Genomic DNA, 21,616 nt, shown 5'->3' with positions numbered 1-21,616 from the left:
CCACATGAAGACTAATGTTGCAGCTTCACTCCTATAAAGTACACAAACAGCAATGAATAAATGAATAGCACTCACTATACATCAATGTTAACTGATTGAATAGTGATCATATTGGAATTGATTATTTAACAGCTACAGAAGTATAATTTTTAATTATCTGTTGTTTTACCAGTTAAATTGACTGAGAACACATTCTCATTTGCAGCAACAACCTGGGGAATAGTTACATGGGATGAATGAGCCAATTGTAAACTGGGGATTATTAGGTGACCGTTATAGTTTGAGGGCCAGATTGGGAATTTAGCCAGGACACCGGGGTTAACACCCCTACGACAAGTGCTATGGGATCTTTAATGACCTCAGAGAGTCAGGACACCCGTTTAACATCCCATCCGAAAGACGGCACCCTACACAGGGTAGTGTCCCCAATCACTGCCCTGGGGAATTGGGATATTTTTTTAGACCAGAGGAAAGAGTGCCTCCTACTGGCCCTCCAACACCACTTCCAGCAGCATCTGGTCTCCCATCCAGGAACTGACCAGGACCAACCCTGCTTAACTTCAAAAGCAAGCCAGCAGTGGTGTGCAGGGTGGTATGCTGCTGGAAGTGGTGGTGCTGCTGCTGAAAGACACCACAGCCTAACCCTAACCCATAGGATGCAATATTGTTGAAATCTTTATTCTGAAAAAAAATAACATTAACATATTCGTAATTGTTCATGAGATTTTTTTTCCCGTTGAAAATACATGAACACAAAATATGTGAATCAATGCCAGGGCAGCAGGACATGAAATCAAACACAAGTGACAGATGTTAAAAAAATACATAAGTTAACAATAACTTCTCCAAAAAATTCTGAATTTGTTGAAAGGCGAGAAGGAAGAGTTTAATAATCTCTCTCTTGTTGCCATGAACACCATCGTCAGAGATGGACTCTTGGTTCTTGATCCGAAAACAACAAACCTAGAAATGTCAAAAAGAGTTGAATATACAGCAGATACCATTCAGGCCCTTTAAAGGTTTAGATTACAACCCTGATAAAACGTTCCTTTAAAGGTTTAGATTACAACGTTGATAAAACATTCCTTTAAAGGTTTAGATTACAACGTTGATAAAACATTCCTTTAATTAAAGGTTTAGATTACAACCCTGATAAAACATTCCTTTAAAGGTTTAGATTACAACCCTGATAAAACGTTCCTTTAAAGGTTTAGATTACAACGTTGATAAAACATTCCTTTAAAGGTTTAGATTACAACGTTGATAAAACATTCCTTTAAAGGTTTAGATTACAACCCTGATAAAACATTCCTTTAAAGGTTTAGATTACAACGTTGATAAAACATTCCTTTAAAGGTTTAGATTACAATGTTGATAAAACATTCCTTTAAAGGTTTAGATTACAACGTTGATAAAACATTTCTTTAAAGGTTTAGATTACAACCCTGATAAATCATAACTTTAAAGGTTTAGATTACAACGTTGATAAAACATTCCTTTAAAGGTTTAGATTACAACGTTGATAAAACATTCCCCATACCTCTGGTTCAGTATCTTCATTTAAAACTATCTATTATTTGGGCTTCATTTCAAATGCACAGCGTAAAACTGAACACTGGTAATCATGCTTTTTGTGTCTGGTAAACACAAACATAAGGAGAGCTCTTTGTTGTTGTCTATGGTAACTAGTGCTGTGTAGAGGCAGAGCTCCAGAAGCCTTTTTACAGCCTGTTTATGGTTAGAAAGGCAGCCAGTAAATTTATATAAACAAAAAAAAAATCCATCATGCAGCATATTTTTTGCTTGATTGTTGGACTTGATTTTTGCTTCATTCCTTGTGTTTCATTGCAAAGTAGCATGACACAGCCAAGTTCCCCAGCAGTCTTCACAATCAACTGAAACATCAGGATTAAATGTCACCTAGGTGTGACAGGCAGCCTTGTGGAACCCAACGTCCTACTGTCTAATGTCTCGTCTACCATTAACTGTCATTGTCATCACTTGTACCATCATCATCATCATTAATGATAATTCATGATTTAACAAAAAAACTATAATTAGACTTCAAACGTTCCCGCAAACATTTCCACTAGTTACCACCAGGAACCACAAAGGTTTTTTTACACCAACGTCAAGAATCAGTCCAGACTGTAGGAGAGGACTGAGCACAGACATGTACAGAAACAGAGTGAGGAGGAAGGGGAAGAAGAGGAAGAGGCAGATGATCAGAAAAAGGCAGACATGTGAAAGCTCCTCCTGTCAAGAGGTCAAACCCCTCAGAATGCAAAAATGACCAATAGCAAAACAAACACCATCAGATCAGCCACAATCCAGAGGTCAACAGTCAACACATCCATGATTTAGAATTCCATTAACCATAATCCAGCATCATTCTTATTGGGTTATCCAGCTCCCCCTGACTAACTGAGAACTGTGGAGTGTGTGTGTTTACAGCATCTCCCTGTCATCTGGAGAGAGAGAGAGAGTGTGTGTGCGTGTGTGTGTGTGTGTGTGCATATGTTACATGTCCTTGCTTGCCTTACTGTCTGAATGAATGTTTGCATCAGTGTGTGTATGTCTCCAGCCTCCTGCTCTCTCTCTCTCTCTCAGCCATGCATCTCCTGGTTGAGTTTGTCCTGGAAGATGTACAGGTTGTTGGTGGCAGCAATGGCGATGATGTTCTCCGTGGGGTGCCAGGCCGTGTGCAGGATCTTCTTGGTGAAGTCCAGGCTGTCCACGCTGATGTCATCCTTGCGTCGTTTCCCGCCCTGGCAGACGCGCCGAGGCTTGAGCACGGCCCGGGGCTTACTGCTCTCCCTGGACGCCTCCAGGGTCACGTCACGGTTGGTGTTCCGGTCAAACATCCGGAAGAAATTGTTGTAGGCCCCAGTCATGATCACACTGGGAGAGGGGGAAGGAGGGAGAGAGAGAGAAGAGTTGAGAGGAGACAAAGGAAGTCAATGTGCCGAGGTCCTTGAGAATGTCCTATTCTGCCCTTGTGCTGAATAACGCCGTGAGCACAGATTAGAAGAGCCACACACAATCTCTCTCTCTCTCTCTCTCTCTCACTCTCACTCTCACTCTCTCTCACACACACACACACACACACACACACACACACACACACACACACACACACACACACACACACACACACTTCATCTACCTGTCTGAGCCGTTCCAGACACACTCAAACTTGTCGAAGATGCAGTCGTTCTCGTACAGGGAGCAAAGCTTGCTTCGGAGGTATTCATGCACCTGCAGGATCACAGACAGAGATTTAATCAACACACACACACACACACACACACAGAGTCAGGACACAGTGTGCAACACAGACAGGGACAGCTCTAAACAGAATCCACAGCACAGTACTCACATAGACAGCTGTGACACTTATTACAGTATATTCATTCTGAGAGAGGAGAGGATAAACCTAATATATTTTAGGAGAACTACAGAACCACATTCTAATCTAATCCATTTAGGACAGAGCCAGGCAGGCACACGCACAGGCGCACGCACACTCACACACACTTCCCTATTGATTTGTTGGACCTGCTTGTATCAGCATTTTGTCTGGGTGGTGATGTCTGCGTCCAGCGGTCAATCTACGGACAAACTGAGTTGATGGTTCGGTTGTAAATCAAAACGTATTGGTATGTTTCCTTCCATACCGTTCTCGCTGACCAATGAAAATGTGTTGTGTTGAAGAAAACATTGGCTGTTCTCTTCACTCACAACCCACCCCACCCTTCTTAACACTTGCACCTTCACATCTTTCCGTATTTACTTCAGTGTTAACCTTTTCTTCCCCTCACCCTGTCCTGTCCTGTCCTCTCCTGTCCTGTCCTCTCCTGTCCTGTCCTCTCCTGTCCTCTCCTGTCCTCTCCTGTCCTGTCCTGTCCTCTCCTGTCCTCTCCTGTCCTCTCCTGTCCTGTCCTCTCCTGTCCTGTCCTCTCCTGTCCTCTCCTGTCCTCTCCTCTCCTGTCCTCTCCTCTCCTCTCCTGTCCTCAATAAAGGGAAGACTTCAGTTAATACGGACAAATCAGAAGAGTTGTACAGTTCTTACATTCTCCCATCCCGCCACCTCCCTCTCAAGTCTCCTTGCTGCATTGCAGATGTAGATAGGCCTCAGTAAGGTATCCCCTCTACTCTCCCAGTGTAGTGGCTCAGTAAGGTATCCCCTCTACTCTCCCAGTGTAGTGGCTCAGTAAGGTATCCCCCCCTACTCTCCCAGTGTAGTGGCTCAGTAAGGTATCCCCCCCTACTCTCCCAGTGTAGTGGCTCAGTAAGGTATCCCCTCCTACTCTCCCAGTGTAGTGGCTAAGTAAGGTATCCCCTCCTACTCTCCCAGTGTAGTGGCTCAGTAAGGTATCCCCCCCTCCTCTCCCAGTGTAGTGGCTCAGTAAGGTATCCCCTCCTACTCTCCCAGTGTAGTGGCTCAGTAAGGTATCCCCCCTCCTCTCCCAGTGTAGTGGCTCAGTAAGGTATCCCCCCTACTCTCCCAGTGTAGTGGCTCAGTAAGGTATCCCCCCTCCACTCCCAGTGTAGTGGCTCAGTAAGGTATCCCCCCCTCCTCTCCCAGTGTAGTGGCTCAGTAAGGTATCCCCCCTACTCTCCCAGTGTAGTGGCTCAGTAAGGTATCCCCCCCTCCACTCCCAGTGTAGTGGCTCAGTAAGGTATCCCCCCTACTCTCCCAGTGTAGTGGCTCAGTAAGGTATCCCCCTCCTCTCCCAGTGTAGTGGCTCAGTAAGGTATCCCCCCTACTCTCCCAGTGTAGTGGCTCAGTAAGGTATCCCCTCCTACTCTCCCAGTGTAGTGGCTCAGTAAGGTATCCCCTCCTACTCTCCCAGTGTAGTGGCTTAGTAAGGTATCCCCCTCCTCTCCCAGTGTAGTGGCTCAGTAAGGTATCCCCTCCTACTCTCCCAGTGTAGTGGCTTAGTAAGGTATCCCCCCCTCCTCTCCCAGTGTAGTGGCTCAGTAAGGTATCCCCCTCCTCTCCCAGTGTAGTGGCTCAGTAAGGTATCCCCCCTACTCTCCCAGTGTAGTGGCTCAGTAAGGTATCCCTCCTACTCTCCCAGTGTAGTGGCTCAGTAAGGTATCCCCCCTCCTCTCCCAGTGTAGTGGCTCAGTAAAGTATCCCCTTCTACTCTCCCAGTGTAGTGGCTCAGTAAGGTATCCCCCCCTACTCTCCCAGTGTAATGGCTCAGTAATGTATCCCCTCCTACTCTCCCAATGTAGTGGCTCAGTAAGGCATCCCCCCCTACTCTCGCAGTGTAGTGGCTCAGTAAGGTATCCCCTCCTACTCTCCCAGTGTAGTGGCTCAGTAAGGTATCCCCCCTCCTCTCCCAGTATCGTGGCTCAGAAAGGTATCCCCTCCTACTCTCCCAGTGTAGTGGCTCAGTAAGGTATCCCCCCTACTCTCCCAGTGTAGTGGCTCTGTAAGGTATCCCCTCCTACTCTCCCAGTGTAGTGGCTCAGTAAGGTATCCCCCCTACTCTCCCAGTGTAGTGGCTCAGTAAGGTATCCCCCCTACTCTCCCAGTGTAGTGGCTCAGTAAGGTATCCCCCCTCCTCTCCCAGTGTAGTGGCTCATTAAGGTATCCCCTCCCACTCTCCCAGTGTAGTGGCTCAGTAAGGTAACCCCTCCCACTCTCCCAGTGTAGTGGCTCAGTAAGGTATCCCTCCCTACTCTCCCAGTGTACTGGCTCAGTAAGGTACCCCCCCTCCTCTCCCAGTGTAGTGTCTCAGTAAGGTATCCCCCCCTACTCTCCCAGTGTAGTGGCTCAGTAAGGTATCCCTGTCCCCCTCCTCTCCCAGTGTAGTGGCTCAGTAAGGTATCCCCCATACTCTCCCAGTGTAGTGGCTCAGTAAGGTATCCCCCCTACTCTCCCAGTGTAGTGGCTCAGTAAGGTATCCCCTCCGACTCTCCCAGTGTAGTGGCTCAGTAAGGTATCCCCTCCCACTCTCCCAGTGTAGTGGCTCAGTAAGGTATCCCCTCCCACTCTCCCAGTGTAGTGGCTCAGTAAGGTATCCCCCCTCCTCTCCCAGTGTAGTGGCTCAGTAAGGTATCCCCCCTACTCTCCCAGTGTAGTGGCTCAGTAAGGTATCCCCTCCCACTCTCCCAGTGTAGTGGCTCAGTAAGGTATCCCCTCCCACTCTCCCAGTGTAGTGGCTCAGTAAGGTATCCCTCCCACTCTCCCAGTGTAGTGGCTCAGTAAGGTATCCCCCTCCTCTCCCAGTGTAGTGGCTCAGTAAGGTATCCCCCCTACTCTCCCAGTGTAGTGGCTCAGTAAGGTATCCCCCTACTCTCCCAGTGTAGTGGCTCAGTAAGGTATCCCCTCTACTCTCCCAGTGTAGTGGCTCAGTAAGGTATCCCCTCTACTCTCCCAGTGTAGTGGCTCAGTAAGGTATCCCCCCTACTCTCCCAGTGTAGTGGCTCAGTAAGGTATCCCCTCTACTCTCCCAGTGTAGTGGCTCAGTAAGGTATCCCCTCTACTCTCCCAGTGTAGTGGCTCAGTAAGGTATCCCCTCTACTATCCCAGTGTAGTGGCTCAGTAAGGTATCCCCTCTACTCTCCCAGTGTAGTGGCTCAGTAAGGTATCCCCTCTACTCTCCCAGTGTAGTGGCTCAGTAAGGTATCCCCCCTCCTCTCCCAGAGTAGTTGCTCAGTAAGTTATCCCCTCCCACTCTACCAGTGTAGTGGCTCAGTAAGGTATCCCCCCCTCCTCTCCCAGTGTAGTGGCTCAGTAAGGTATCCCCCCTCCTCTCCCAGTTTAGTGGCTCAATAAGGTATCCCCTCCTCCTCTCCCAGTGAGGTGGCTCAGTAAGGTATCCCCCCCTACTCTCCCAGTGTAGTGGCTCAGGAAGGTATCCCTGTCCCCTCTACTCTCCCAGTGTAGTGGCTCAGTAAGGTATCCCCCCTACTCTCCCAGTGTAGTGGTTCACAGTAAGGCATCCCCCCTACTCTCCCAGTGTAGAGGCTCAGTAAGGTATCCCCTCCCACTCTCCCAGTGTAGTGGCTCAGTAAGGTATCCCCCTACTCTCCAAGTGTAGAGGCTCAGTAAGGTATCCCCTCCCACTCTCCCAGTGTAGTGGCTTAGTAAGGTATCCCCCCTCCTCTCCCAGTGTAGTGGCTCAGTAAGGTATCCCCCTACTCTCCCAGTGTAGTGGCTCAGTAAGGTATCCCCTCCCACTCTCCCAGTGTAGTGGCTCAGTAAGGTAACCCTCCCACTCTCCCAGTGTAGTGGCTCAGTAAGGTATCCCCCTACTCTCCCAGTGTTGTGGCTCAGTAAGGTATCCCCCCTACTCTCCCAGTGTAGTGGCTCAGTAAGGTATCCCCTCCGACTCTCCCAGTGTAGTGGCTCAGTAAGGTATCCCCTCCCACTCTCCCAGTGTAGTGGCTCAGTAAGGTATCCCCTCCCACTCTCCCAGTGTAGTGGCTCAGTAAGGTATCCCCTCCCACTCTCCCAGTGTAGTGGCTCAGTAAGGTATCCCCTCCCACTCTCCCAGTGTAGTGGCTCAGTAAGGTATCCCCTCCCACTCTCCCAGTGTAGTGGCTTAGTAAGGTATCCCCCCTCCTCTCCCAGTGTAGTGGCTCAGTAAGGTATCCCCTCCCACTCTCCCAGTGTAGTGGCTCAGTAAGGTATCCCCCCCTCCTCTCCCAGTGTAGTGGCTCAGTAAGGTATCCCCCCTACTCTCCCAGTGAAGTGGCTCAGTAAGGTATCCCCTCTACTCTCCCAGTGTAGTGGCTCAGTAAGGTATCCCCTCCCACTCTCCCAGTGTAGTGGCTCAGTAAGGTATCCCCCCCTACTCTCCCAGTGTAGTGGCTCAGTAAGGTATCCCCCTACTCTCCCAGTGTAGTGGCTCAGTAAGGTAATCCCCCACTACTCTCCCAGTGTAGTGGCTCAGTAAGGTATCCCCCCTACTCTCCCAGTGTAGTGGCTCATTAAGGTATCCCCTCCCACTCTCCCAGTGTAGTGGCTGAGTAAGGTAACCCCTCCCACTCTCCCAGTGTAGTGGCTCAGTAAGGTATCCCTCCCTACTCTCCCAGTGTACTGGCTCAGTAAGGTACCCCCCCTCCTCTCCCAGTGTAGTGTCTCAGTAAGGTATCCCCCCCTACTCTCCCAGTGTAGTCGCTCAGTAAGGTATCCCTGTCCCCCCTCCTCTCCCAGTGTAGTGGCTCAGTAAGGTATCCCCCTTACTCTCCCAGTGTAGTGGCTCAGTAAGGTATCCCCCCTACTCTCCCAGTGTAGTGGCTCAGTAAGGTATCCCCTCCGACTCTCCCAGTGTAGTGGCTCAGTAAGGTATCCCCTCCCACTCTCCCAGTGTAGTGGCTCAGTAAGGTATCCCCTCCCACTCTCCCAGTGTAGTGGCTCAGTAAGGTATCCCCCCTCCTCTCCCAGTGTAGTGGCTCAGTAAGGTATCCTCCCTACTCTCCCAGTGTAGTGGCTCAGTAAGGTATCCCCTCTACTCTCCCAGTGTAGTGGCTCAGTAAGGTATCCCCTCCCACTCTCCCAGTGTAGTGGCTCAGTAAGGTATCCCCTCCCACTCTCCCAGTGTAGTGGCTCAGTAAGGTATCCCCTCCCACTCTCCCAGTGTAGTGGCTCAGTAAGGTATCCCCCCTCCTCTCCCAGTGTAGTGGCTCAGTAAGGTATCCCCTCTACTCTCCCAGTGTAGTGGCTCAGTAAGGTATCCCCCCTCCTCTCCCAGTGTAGTGGCTCAGTAAGGTATCCCCTCTACTCTCCCAGTGTAGTGGCTCAGTAAGGTATCCCCCTACTCTCCCAGTGTAGTGGCTCAGTAAGGTATCCCCTCTACTCTCCCAGTGTAGTGGCTCAGTAAGGTATCCCCCTCCTCTCCCAGTGTAGTGGCTCAGTAAGGTATCCCCCTACTCTCCCAGTGTAGTGGCTCAGTAAGGTATCCCCTCTACTCTCCCAGTGTAGTGGCTCAGTAAGGTATCCCCTCTACTCTCCCAGTGTAGTGGCTCAGTAAGGTATCCCCCCTCCTCTCCCAGAGTAGTTGCTCAGTAAGTTTCCCCTCCCACTCTACCAGTGTAGTGGCTCAGTAAGGTATCCCCCCCTCCTCTCCCAGTGTAGTGGCTCAGTAAGGTATCCCCCCTCCTCTCCCAGTTTAGTGGCTCAATAAGGTATCCCCTCCTCCTCTCCCAGTGAGGTGGCTCAGTAAGGTATCCCCCCCTACTCTCCCAGTGTAGTGGCTCAGTAAGGTATCCCCCCTCCTCTCCCAGAGTAGTTGCTCAGTAAGTTATCCCCTCCCACTCTACCAGTGTAGTGGCTCAGTAAGGTATCCCCCTCCTCTCCCAGTGTAGTGGCTCAGTAAGGTATCCCCCCTCCTCTCCCAGTTTAGTGGCTCAATAAGGTATCCCCTCCTCCTCTCCCAGTGAGGTGGCTCAGTAAGGTATCCCCCCCTACTCTCCCAGTGTAGTGGCTCAGGAAGGTATCCCTGTCCCCTCTACTCTCCCAGTGTAGTGGCTCAGTAAGGTATCCCCCTACTCTCCCAGTGTAGTGGTTCACAGTAAGGCATCCCCCTACTCTCCCAGTGTAGTGGCTCAGTAAGGTATCCCCCTACTCTCCAAGTGTAGTGGCTCAGTAAGGTATCCCCTCCCACTCTCCCAGTGTAGTGGCTTAGTAAGGTATCCCCCTCCTCTCCCAGTGTAGTGGCTCAGTAAGGTATCCCCCTCCTCTCCCAGTGTAGTGGCTCAGTAAGGTATCCCCCTACTCTCCCAGTGTAGTGGCTCAGTAAGGTATCCCCTCCCACTCTCCCAGTGTAGTGGCTCAGTAAGGTAACCCCTCCCACTCTCCCAGTGTAGTGGCTCAGTAAGGTATCCCCCCTACTCTCCCAGTGTAGTGGCTCAGTAAGGTATCCCCCCTACTCTCCCAGTGTAGTGGCTCAGTAAGGTATCCCCTCCGACTCTCCCAGTGTAGTGGCTCAGTAAGGTATCCCCTCCCACTCTCCCAGTGTAGTGGCTCAGTAAGGTATCCCTCCCACTCTCCCAGTGTAGTGACTCAGTAAGGTATCCCCTCCCACTCTCCCAGTGTAGTGGCTCAGTAAGGTATCCCCTCCCACTCTCCCAGTGTAGTGGCTCAGTAAGGTATCCCCTCCCACTCTCCCAGTGTAGTGGCTCAGTAAGGTATCCCCCCTCCTCTCCCAGTGTAGTGGCTCAGTAAGGTATCCCCTCCCTCTCCCAGTGTAGTGGCTCAGTAAGGTATCCCCCCTCCTCTCCCAGTGTAGTGGCTCAGTAAGGTATCCCCCCTACTCTCCCAGTGTAGTGGCTCAGTAAGGTATCCCCTCTACTCTCCCAGTGTAGTGGCTCAGTAAGGTATCCCCTCCCACTCTCCCAGTGTAGTGGCTCAGTAAGGTATCCCCTCCCACTCTCCCAGTGTAGTGGCTCAGTAAGGTATCCCCCCCTACTCTCCCAGTGTAGTGGCTCAGTAAGGTATCCCCCCTACTCTCCCAGTGTAGTGGCTCAGTAAGGTATCCCCCTACTCTCCCAGTGTAGTGGCTCATTAAGGTATCCCCTCCCACTCTCCCAGTGTAGTGGCTGAGTAAGGTAACCCCTCCCACTCTCCCAGTGTAGTGGCTCAGTAAGGTATCCCTCCCTACTCTCCCAGTGTACTGGCTCTATAAGGTACCCCCCCTCCTCTCCCAGTGTAGTGTCTCAGTAAGGTATCCCCCCCTACTCTCCCAGTGTAGTCGCTCAGTAAGGTATCCCTGTCCCCCCTCCTCTCCCAGTGTAGTGGCTCAGTAAGGTATCCCCCTTACTCTCCCAGTGTAGTGGCTCAGTAAGGTATCCCCCCTACTCTCCCAGTGTAGTGGCTCAGTAAGGTATCCCCTCCGACTCTCCCAGTGTAGTGGCTCAGTAAGGTATCCCCTCCCACTCTCCCAGTGTAGTGGCTCAGTAAGGTATCCCCTCCCACTCTCCCAGTGTAGTGGCTCAGTAAGGTATCCCCCCTCCTCTCCCAGTGTAGTGGCTCAGTAAGGTATCCCCCTACTCTCCCAGTGTAGTGGCTCAGTAAGGTATCCCCTCTACTCTCCCAGTGTAGTGGCTCAGTAAGGTATCCCCCTCCCACTCTCCCAGTGTAGTGGCTCAGTAAGGTATCCCCTCCCACTCTCCCAGTGTAGTGGCTCAGTAAGTTATCCCCTCCCACTCTCCCAGTGTAGTGGCTCAGTAAGGTATCCCCCCTCCTCTCCCAGTGTAGTGGCTCAGTAAGGTATCCCCTCTACTCTCCCAGTGTAGTGGCTCAGTAAGGTATCCCCCCTCCTCTCCCAGTGTAGTGGCTCAGTAAGGTATCCCCTCTACTCTCCCAGTGTAGTGGCTCAGTAAGGTATCCCCCCTACTCTCCCAGTGTAGTGGCTCAGTAAGGTATCCCCTCTACTCTCCCAGTGTAGTGGCTCAGTAAGGTATCCCCCCTCCTCTCCCAGTGTAGTGGCTCAGTAAGGTATCCCCCCTACTCTCCCAGTGTAGTGGCTCAGTAAGGTATCCCCTCTACGCTCCCAGTGTAGTGGCTCAGTAAGGTATCCCCTCTACTCTCCCAGTGTAGTGGCTCAGTAAGGTATCCCCCCTCCTCTCCCAGAGTAGTTGCTCAGTAAGTTATCCCCTCCCACTCCCAGTGTAGTGGCTCAGTAAGGTATCCCCCTCCTCTCCCAGTGTAGTGGCTCAGTAAGGTATCCCCCTCCTCTCCCAGTTTAGTGGCTCAATAAGGTATCCCCTCCCCCTCCCAGTGAGGTGGCTCAGTAAGGTATCCCCCCCTACTCTCCCAGTGTAGTGGCTCAGTAAGGTATCCCCCTACTCTCCCAGTGTAGTTGCTCAGTAAGTTATCCCCTCCCACTCTACCAGTGTAGTGGCTCAGTAAGGTATCCCCCTCCTCTCCCAGTGTAGTGGCTCAGTAAGGTATCCCCCCTCCTCTCCCAGTTTAGTGGCTCAATAAGGTATCCCCTCCTCCTCTCCCAGTGAGGTGGCTCAGTAAGGTATCCCCCCCTACTCTCCCAGTGTAGTGGCTCAGGAAGGTATCCCTGTCCCCTCTACTCTCCCAGTGTAGTGGCTCAGTAAGGTATCCCCCCTACTCTCCCAGTGTAGTGGTTCACAGTAAGGCATCCCCCCTACTCTCCCAGTGTAGTGGCTCAGTAAGGTATCCCCCTACTCTCCAAGTGTAGTGGCTCAGTAAGGTATCCCCTCCCACTCTCCCAGTGTAGTGGCTTAGTAAGGTATCCCCCCTCCTCTCCCAGTGTAGTGACTCAGTAAGGTATCCCCTCCCACTCTCCCAGTGTAGTGGCTCAGTAAGGTATCCCCCCTCCTCTCCCAGTGTAGTGGCTCAGTAAGGTATCCCCCTACTCTCCCAGTGTAGTGGCTCAGTAAGGTATCCCCCCCTCCTCTCCCAGTGTAGTGGCTCAGTAAGGTATCCCCCCTACTCTCCCAGTGTAGTGGCTCAGTAAGGTATCCCCCCTACTCTCCCAGTGTAGTGGCTCAGTAAGGTATCCCCCCTCCTCTCCCATTGAGGTGGCTCAGTAAGGTATCCCCCCTACTCTCCCAGTGTAGTGGCTCAGGAAGGTATCCCCGTCCCCTCTACTCTCCCAGTGTAGTGGCTCAGTAAGGTATCCCCCTACTCTCCCAGTGTAGTGGTTCACAGTAAGGTATCCCCCCTACTCTCCCAGTGTAGTGGCTCAGTAAGGTACCCCCCCTACTCTCCAAGTGTAGTGGCTCAGTAAGGTATTCCCTCCCACTCTCACAGTGTAGTGGCTCAGTAAGGTATCCCCTCCCACTCTCCCAGTGTAGTGGCTTAGTAAGGTATCCCCCTCCTCTCCCAGTGTAGTGGCTCAGTAAGGTATCCCCCTCCCACTCTCCCAGTGTAGTGGCTCAGTAAGGTATCCCCCTCCTCTCCCAGTGTAGTGGCTCAGTAAGGTATCCCCCCTACTCTCCCAGTGTAGTGGCTCAGTAAGGTATCCCCCCTACTCTTCCAGTGTAGTGGCTCAGTAAGGTATCCCCCCTCATCTCCCAGTGTAATGGCTCAGTAAGGTATCCCCCCTCCTTTCCCAGTGTAGTGGCTCAGTAAGGTATCCCCCCTACTCTCCCAGTGTAGTGGCTCAGTTGGGTATCCCCCTACTCTCCCAGTGTAGTGGCTCAGTAAGGTTTCCCCCCTACTCTCCCAGTGTAGTGGCTCAGTAAGGTATCCCCTCCCACTCTCCCAGTGTAGTGGCTCAGTAAGGTATCCCCCCTCCTCTCCCAGTATAGTGGCTCAGTAAGGTATCCCCCCCTACTCTCCCAGTGTAGTTGCTCAGTAAGGTATCCCCCCTACTCTCCCAGTGTAGTGGCTCAGTAAGGTATCCCCCCTACTCTCCCAGTGTAGTGGCTCAGTAAGGTATCCCCTCCCACTCTCCCAGTGTAGTGGCTCAGTAAGGTATCCCCTCCCACTCTCCCAGTGTAGTGGCTCAGTAAGGTATCCCTCCCTACTCTCCCAGTGTACTGGCTCAGTAAGGTATCCCCCCTCCTCTCCCAGTGTAGTGTCTCAGTAAGGTATCCCCCCCTACTCTCCCAGTGTAGTCGCTCAGTAAGGTATCCCTGTCCCCCCTCCTCTCCCAGTGTAGTGGCTCAGTAAGGTATCCCCCTTACTCCCCAGTGTAGTGGCTCAGTAAGGTATCCCCTCCAACTCTCCCAGTGTAGTGGCTCAGTAAGGTATCCCCTCTACTCTCCCAGTGTAGTGGCTCAGTAAGGGACCCCCCCCTCCTCTCCCAGTGTAGTGGCTCAGTAAGGTATCCCCCCTACTCTCCCAGTGTAGTGGCTCAGTAAGGTATCCCCTCTACTCTCCCAGTGTAGTGGCTCAGTAAGGTATCCCCCTACTCTCCCAGTGTAGTGGCTCAGTAAGGTATCCCCCTCCTCTCCCAGTGTAGTGGCTCAGTAAGGTATCCCCCCTCCTCTCCCAGAGTAGTTGCTCAGTAAGTTATCCCCTCCCACTCTACCAGTGTAGTGGCTCAGTAAGGTATCCCCCCTCCTCTCCCAGTGTAGTGGCTCAGTAAGGTATCCCCCCTCCTCTCCCAGTTTAGTGGCTCAATAAGGTATCCCCTCCTCCTCTCCCAGTGAGGTGGCTCAGTAAGGTATCCCCCCCTACTCTCCCAGTGTAGTGGCTCAGGAAGGTATCCCCGTCCCCTCTACTCTCCCAGTGTAGTGGCTCAGTAAGGTATCCCCCCTACTCTCCCAGTGTAGTGGTTCACAGTAAGGTATCCCCCCTACTCTCCCAGTGTAGTGGCTCAGTAAGGTATCCCCCCTACTCTCCAAGTGTAGTGGCTCAGTAAGGTATCCCCTCCCACTCTCCCAGTGTAGTGGCTCAGTAAGGTATCCCCTCCCCCTCTCCCAGTGTAGTGGCTTAGTAAGGTATCCCCCCTCCACTCCCAGTGTAGTGGCTCAGTAAGGTATCCCCTCCCACTCTCCCAGTGTAGTGGCTCATTAAGGTATCCCCCCTCCTCTCCCAGTGTAGTGGCTCAGTAAGGTATCCCCCCTACACTCCCAGTGTAGTGGCTCAGTAAGGTATCCCCCCTACTCTTCCAGTGTAGTGGCTCAGTAAGGTATCCCCCCTACTCTCCCAGTGTAGTGGCTCATTAAGGTATCCCCTCCCACTCTCCCAGTGTAGTGGCTCAGTAAGGTATCCCCCTCCTCTCCCAGTGTAGTGGCTCAGTAAGGTATCCCCCTCCTCTCCCAGTGTAGTGGCTCAGTAAGGTATCCCCTCTACTCTCCCAGTGTAGTGGCTCAGTAAGGTATCCCCCCTCCTCTCCCAGAGTAGTTGCTCAGTAAGTTATCCCCCCTACTCTCCAAGTGTAGTGGCTCAGTAAGGTATCCCCCTAGTCTCCCATTGTAGTGGCTCAGTAAGGTATCCCCTCCCACTCTCCCAGTGTAGTGGCTTAGTAAGGTATCCCCCCTACTCTCCCAGTGTAGTGGCTCAGTAAGGTATCCCCCCCTCCTCTCCCAGTGTAGTGGCTCAGTAAGGTATCCCCCCTACTCTCCCAGTGTAGTGGCTCAGTAAGGTATCCCCCCTACTCTCCCAGTGTAGTGGCTCAGTAAGGTATCCCCCCTAGTCTCCCAGTGTAGTGGCGCAGTAAGGTATCCCCTCCCACTCTCCCAGTGTAGTGGCTCAGTAACGTATCCCCCCCTCCTCTCCCAGTGTAGTGGCTCAGTAAGGTATCCCCCTACTCTCCCAGTGTAGTGGCTCAGTAAGGTATCCCCCCTCCTCTCCCAGTGTAGTGGCCCAGTAAGGTATCCCCCCTACTCTCCCAGTGTAGTGGCTCAGTAAGGTATCCCCCCTCCTCTCTCAGTGTAGTGTATCAGTAAGGTATCCCCTCCTCCTCTCCCAGTGTCGTGGCTCAGTAAGGTGTCCCCCCTACTCTCCTAGTGTAGTGGCTCAGTAAGGTATCCCCCCCCTCCTCTCCCAGTGTAGTGGCTCAGTAAGGTATCCCCCTCCTCTCTCAGTGTAGTGGCTCAGTAAGGTATCGCCGTCCCCCCTCCTCTCCCAGGTGAGTGGCTCAGTAAGGTCTCCCCCCCCTACTCTCCCAGTGTAGTGGCCCAGTAAGGTAACCCCCCCCCCCTCCTCTCCCAGTGTAGTGGCTCAGTAAGGTATCCCCCCTACTCTTCCAGTGTAGTGGCTCAGTAAGGTATCCCCCTACTCTCCCAGTGTAGTGGCTCAGTAAGGTATCCCCCTCCTCTCCCAGTGTAGTGGCTCAGTAAGGTATCCCCCTCCTCTCCTAGTGTAGTGGCTCTGTAAGGTATCCCCCCTACTCTCCCAGTGTAGTGGCTCAGTAAGGTATCCCCCTCCTCTCCCAGTGTAGTGGCTCAGTAAGGTATCCCCCTCCTCTCCCAGTGTAGTGGCTCAGTAAGGGACCCCCCTCTCCCAGTGTAGTGGCTCAGTAAGTTATCCCCCTCCTCTCCCAGTGTAGTGGCTCAGTAAGGTATCCCCCTACTCTCCCAGTGTAGTGGCTCAGTAAGGTATCCCCCCTCCTCTCCCAGTGTAGTGGCTCAGTAAGGTATCCCCTCCGACTCTCCCAGTGTAGTGGCTCAGTAAGGTATCCCCTCCCACTCTCCCAGTGTAGTGGCTCAGTAAGGTATCCCCCCTCCTCTCCCAGTGTAGTGGCTCAGTAAGGTATCCCCCCTACTCTCCCAGTGTAGTGGCTCAGTAAGGTATCCCCTCTACTCTCCCAGTGTAGTGGCTCAGTAAGGTATCCCCCCTCCTCTCCCAGAGTAGTTGCTCAGTAAGTTATCCCCTCCCACTCTACCAGTGTAGTGGCTCAGTAAGGTATCCCCCCTCCTCTCCCAGTGTAGTGGCTCAGTAAGGTATCCCCCCTCCTCTCTCAGTGTAGTGTATCAGTAAGGTATCCCCTCCTCCTCTCCCAGTGTCGTGGCTCAGTAAGGTGTCCCCCCTACTCTCCTGGTGTAGTGGCTCAGTAAGGTATCCCCCTCCTCTCCCAGTGTAGTGGCTCAGTAAGGTATCCCCCTCCTCTCTCAGTGTAGTGGCTCAGTAAGGTATCGCCGTCCCCCTCCTCTCCCAGTGTAGTGGCTCAGTAAGGTATCCCCCCTACTCTCCCAGTGTAGTGGCCCAGTAAGGTAACCCCCCTCCTCTCCCAGTGTAGTGGCTCAGTAAGGTATCCCCCTACTCTTCCAGTGTAGTGGCTCAGTAAGGTATCCCCCCTACTCTCCCAGTGTAGTGGCTCAGTAAGGTATCCCCCTCCTCTCCCAGTGTAGTGGCTCAGTAAGGTATCCCCCTCCTCTCCTAGTGTAGTGGCTCTGTAAGGTATCCCCCCTACTCTCCCAGTGTAGTGGCTCAGTAAGGTATCCCCCTCCTCTCCCAGTGTAGTGGCTCAGTAAGGGATCCCCCCCTCTCCCAGTGTAGTGGCTCAGTAAGTTATCCCCCTCCTCTCCCAGTGTAGTGGCTCAGTAAGGTATCCCCCTACTCTCCCAGTGTAGTGGCTCAGTAAGGTATCCCCCCTCCTCTCCCAGTGTAGTGGCTCAGTAAGGTATCCCCTCCAACTCTCCCAGTGTAGTGGCTCAGTAAGGTATCCCCTCCCACTCTCCCAGTGTAGTGGCTCAGTAAGGTATCCCCCCTCCTCTCCCAGTGTAGTGGCTCAGTAAGGTATCCCCTCCCACTCTCCCAGTGTAGTGGCTCAGTAAGGTATCCCCCTCCTCTCCCAGTGTAGTGGCTCAGTAAGGTATCCCCCCTACTCTCCCAGTGAGGTGGCTCAGTAAGGTATCCCCCCTACTCTCCCAGTGTAGTGGTTCACAGTAAGGTATATCCCCCTACTCTCCCAGTGTAGTGGCTCAGTAAGGTATCCCCCTACTCTCCCAGTGTAGTGGTTCACAGTAAGGTATCCCCCTCCTCTCCCAGTGTAGTGGCTCAGTAAGGTATCCCCTCCGACTCTCCCAGTGTAGTGGCTCAGTAAGGTATCCCCTCCCACTCTCCCAGTGTAGTGGCTCAGTAAGGTATCCCCCCTCCTCTCCCAGTGTAGTGGCTCAGTAAGGTATCCCCCTACTCTCCCAGTGTAGTGGCTCAGTAAGGTATCCCCTCTACTCTCCCAGTGTAGTGGCTCAGTAAGGTATCCCCCCTCCTCTCCCAGAGTAGTTGCTCAGTAAGTTATCCCCTCCCACTCTACCAGTGTAGTGGCTCAGTAAGGTATCCCCCTCCTCTCCCAGTGTAGTGGCTCAGTAAGGTATCCCCCTCCTCTCTCAGTGTAGTGTATCAGTAAGGTATCCCCCCTCCTCTCCCAGTGTCGTGGCTCAGTAAGGTGTCCCCCTACTCTCCTGGTGTAGTGGCTCAGTAAGGTATCCCCCCTCCTCTCCCAGTGTAGTGGCTCAGTAAGGTATCCCCCTCCTCTCTCAGTGTAGTGGCTCAGTAAGGTATCGCCGTCCCCCTCCTCTCCCAGTGTAGTGGCTCAGTAAGGTATCCCCCCTACTCTCCCAGTGTAGTGGCTCAGTAAGGTATCCCCCCTCCTCTCCCAGTGTAGTGGCTCAGTAAGGTATCCCCCCTACTCTACCAGTGTAGTTGCTCAGTAAGGTATCCCCCCTACTCTCCCAGTGTAGTGGCTCAGTAAGGTATCCCCCTCCTCTCCCAGTGTAGTGGCTCAGTAAGGTATCCCCCTCCTCTCCTAGTGTAGTGGCTCTGTAAGGTATCCCCCCTACTCTCCCAGTGTAGTGGCTCAGTAAGGTATCCCCCTCCTCTCCCAGTGTAGTGGCTCAGTAAGGGACCCCCCTCTCCCAGTGTAGTGGCTCAGTAAGTTATCCCCCTCCTCTCCCAGTGTAGTGGCTCAGTAAGGTATCCCCCTACTCTCCCAGTGTAGTGGCTCAGTAAGGTATCCCCCTCCTCTCCCAGTGTAGTGGCTCAGTAAGGTATCCCCTCCGACTCTCCCAGTGTAGTGGCTCAGTAAGGTATCCCCTCCCACTCTCCCAGTGTAGTGGCTCAGTAAGGTATCCCCCTCCTCTCCCAGTGTAGTGGCTCAGTAAGGTATCCCCCCTACTCTCCCAGTGAGGTGGCTCAGTAAGGTATCCCCCTACTCTCCCAGTGTAGTGGTTCACAGTAAGGTATCCCCCCTACTCTCCCAGTGTAGTGGCTCAGTAAGGTATCCCCCCTACTCTCCCAGTGTAGTGGTTCACAGTAAGGTATCCCCCCCTCCTCTCCCAGTGTAGTGGCTCAGTAAGGTATCCCCTCCCACTCTCCCAGTGTAGTGGCTTAGTAAGGTATCCCCCCTCCACTCCCAGTGTAGTGGCTCAGTAAGGTATCCCCTCCCACTCTCCCAGTGTAGTGGCTCAGTAAGGTATCCCCCCTCCTCTCCCAGTGTAGTGGCTCAGTAAGGTATCCCCGTCCCCTCTACTCTCCCAGTGTAGTGGCTCAGTAAGGTATCCCCCCTACTCTCCCAGTGTAGTGGTTCACAGTAAGGTATCCCCCCTACTCTCCCAGTGTAGTGGCTCAGTAAGGTATCCCCTCCCACTCTCCCAGTGTAGTGGCTCAGTAAGGTATCCCCCCCACTCTCCCAGTGTAGTGGCTCAGTAAGGTATCCCCTCCCACTCTCCCAGTGTAGTGGCTTAGTAAGGTATCCCCCCTCCACTCCCAGTGTAGTGGCTCAGTAAGGTATCCCCTCCCACTCTCCCAGTGTAGTGGCTCAGTAAGGTATCCCCCCTCCTCTCCCAGTGTAGTGGCTCAGTAAGGTATCACCCTACTCTTCCAGTGTAGTGGCTCAGTAAGGTATCCCCCCTACTCTCCCAGTGTAGTGGCTCAGTAAGGTATCCCCTCCCACTCTCCCAGTGTAGTGGCTCAGTAAGGTATCCCCCCCTCCTCTCCCAGTGTAGTGGCTCAGTAAGGTATCCCCCCTCCTCTCCCAGTGTAGTGGCTCAGTAAGGTATCCCCCCTACTCTCCCAGTGTAGTGGCTCAGTAAGGTATCCCCCCTCCTCTCCCAGTGTAGTGGCTCAGTAAGGTATCCCCCCTACTCTACCAGTGTAGTTGCTCAGTAAGGTATCCCCCCTACTCTCCCAGTGTAGTGGCTCAGTAAGGTATCCCCCCTACTCTCCCAGTGTAGTGGCTCATTAAGGTATCCCCTCCCACTCTCCCAGTGTAGTGGCTCAGTAAGGTAACCCCTCCCACTCTCCCAGTGTAGTGGCTCAGTAAGGTATCCCTCCCTACTCTCCCAGTGTAGTGGCTCAGTAAGGTATCCCCCCTACTCTCCCAGTGTAGTGGCTCAGTAAGGTATCCCCCCTCCTCTCCCAGTGTAGTGGCTCAGTAAGGTATCCCCCCTACTCTCCCAGTGTAGTGGCTCAGTAAGGTATCCCCCCCTCCTCTCCCAGTGTAGTGGCTCAGTAAGGGACCCCCCCTCTCCCAGTGTAGTGGCTCAGTAAGTTATCCCCCTCCACTCCCAGTGTAGAGGCTCAGTAAGGTATCCCCCTCCTCTCCCAGTGTAGTGGCTCAGTAAGGTATCCCCCTCCTCTCCCAGTGTAGTGGCTCAGTAAGGTATCCCCCTACTCTCCTAGTGTAGTGGCTCAGTAAGGTATCCCCCTACTCTCCCAGTGTAGTGGCTCAGTAAGGTATCCCCCTACTCTCCCAGTGTAGTGGCTCAGTAAGGTATCCCCCCCTCCTCTCCCAGTGTAGTGGCTCAGTAAGGTATCCCCCCTCCTCTCCCAGTGTAGTGGCTCAGTAAAGTATCCCCCTCCTCTCCCAGTGTAGTGGCTCAGTAAGGTATGCCCCCTCCTCTCCCAGTGTAGTGGCTCAGTAAGGTTTCCCACCCTCCTCTCCCAGTGTAGTGGCTCAGTAAGGTGTATCCCCCCTACTCTCCCAGTGTAGTGGCTCAGTAAGGTATCCCCCCCTCCTTTCCCATTGTAGTGGCTCAGTAAGGTATCTTCCCCTCCTCTCCCAGTGTAGTGGCTCAGTAAGGTATCCCCCCTCCTCTCCCAGTGTAGTGGCTCAGTAAGGTATCCCCCTCCTTTCCCAGTGTAGTGGCCCAGTAAGGTAACCCCCCTCCTCTCCCAGTGTAGTGGCTCAGTAAGGTATCCCCCCTACTCTCCCAGTGTAGTGGCTCAGTAAGGTATCCCCCTCCTCTCCCAGTGTAGTGGCTCAGTAAGGTATCCCCCCTACTCTCCCAGTGTAGTGGCTCAGTAAGTTATCCCCCCTACTCTCCCAGTGTAGTGGCTCAGTAAGGTATCCCCCTCCTCTCCCAGTGTAGTGGCTCAGTAAGGTATCCCCCTCCTCTCCTAGTGTAGTGGCTCTGTAAGGTATCCCCCCTACTCTCCCAGTGTAGTGGCTCAGTAAGGTATCCCCCTCCTCTCCCAGTGTAGAGGCTCAGTAAGGTATCCCCCTCCTCTTCCAGTGTAGTGGCTCAGTAAGGTATCCCCCTCCTCTCCCAGTGTAGTGGCTCAGTAAGGTATCCCCCTCCTCTCGCAGTGTAGTGGCTCAGTAAGGTATCCCCCTCCTCTCCCAGTGTAGTGGCTCAGTAAGGTATCCCCCCTACTCTCCCAGTGTAGTGGCTCAGTAAGGTATCCCCCTACTCTCCCAGTGTAGTGGCTCAGTAAGGTATCCCCCCTCCTTTCCCAGTGTAGTGGCTCAGTAAGGTATCTTCCCCTCCTCTCCCAGTGTAGTGTATCAGTAAGGTATCCCCCCTCCTCTCCCAGTGTAGTGGCTCAGTAAGGTATCCCCCTCCTCTCCCAGTGTAGTGGCTCAGTAAGGTATCCCCCCCTCCTCTCCCAGTGTAGTGGCTCAGTAAGGTATCCCCACCTTACATACTGTCTGTGTCTCTGTGTTAGTAGTGATATTACATATTGTCTGAGTTAATAGTGATATTACATACTGCCTTTGTCTCTGTGTTAATAGTGATATTACATATTGTCTGAGTCTCTGTGTTAATAGTGATATTACATACTGTCTGTGTCTCTGTGTTAATAGTGATATTCCATACTGTCTGTGTCTCTGTGTTAATCGTGATATTACATACTGTCTGTGTCTCTGTGTTAATAGTGATATTGCATATTGTCTGAGTTAATAGTGATATTTAATACTGTCTGTGTCTCTGTGTTAATAGTGATTTTACATATTGTCTGTGTCTCTGTGTTAATGGTGATATTGCATACTGTCTGTGTCTCTGT

General features: G+C 52.7%; 1 protein-coding gene across 1 annotated transcript in view; it reads right to left on the bottom strand.

The window, feature by feature from the left end:
* Positions 1–662: 662 nt before the first annotated feature.
* Positions 663–21,616, bottom strand: part of LOC135545761 (serine/threonine-protein phosphatase 2A 55 kDa regulatory subunit B beta isoform-like) — a 55,387-nt gene continuing 34,433 nt past the window's right edge. The window contains exons 9-10 of the mRNA XM_064973603.1: positions 3,167–3,258; positions 663–2,901 (exon numbers count right to left, since the gene is read on the bottom strand). Coding sequence (XP_064829675.1) covers positions 2,607–2,901; positions 3,167–3,258 — 387 coding nt within the window. The 3' untranslated portion in view covers positions 663–2,606. The remainder of the gene's footprint in view (positions 2,902–3,166; positions 3,259–21,616) is intronic.

The sequence above is a fragment of the Oncorhynchus masou genome, chromosome 9, assembly GCF_036934945.1.
Source record: "Oncorhynchus masou masou isolate Uvic2021 chromosome 9, UVic_Omas_1.1, whole genome shotgun sequence".
NCBI classification, from domain to species: domain Eukaryota; kingdom Metazoa; phylum Chordata; class Actinopteri; order Salmoniformes; family Salmonidae; genus Oncorhynchus; species Oncorhynchus masou.
This window is presented reverse-complemented; position numbering and strand designations above follow the sequence as displayed.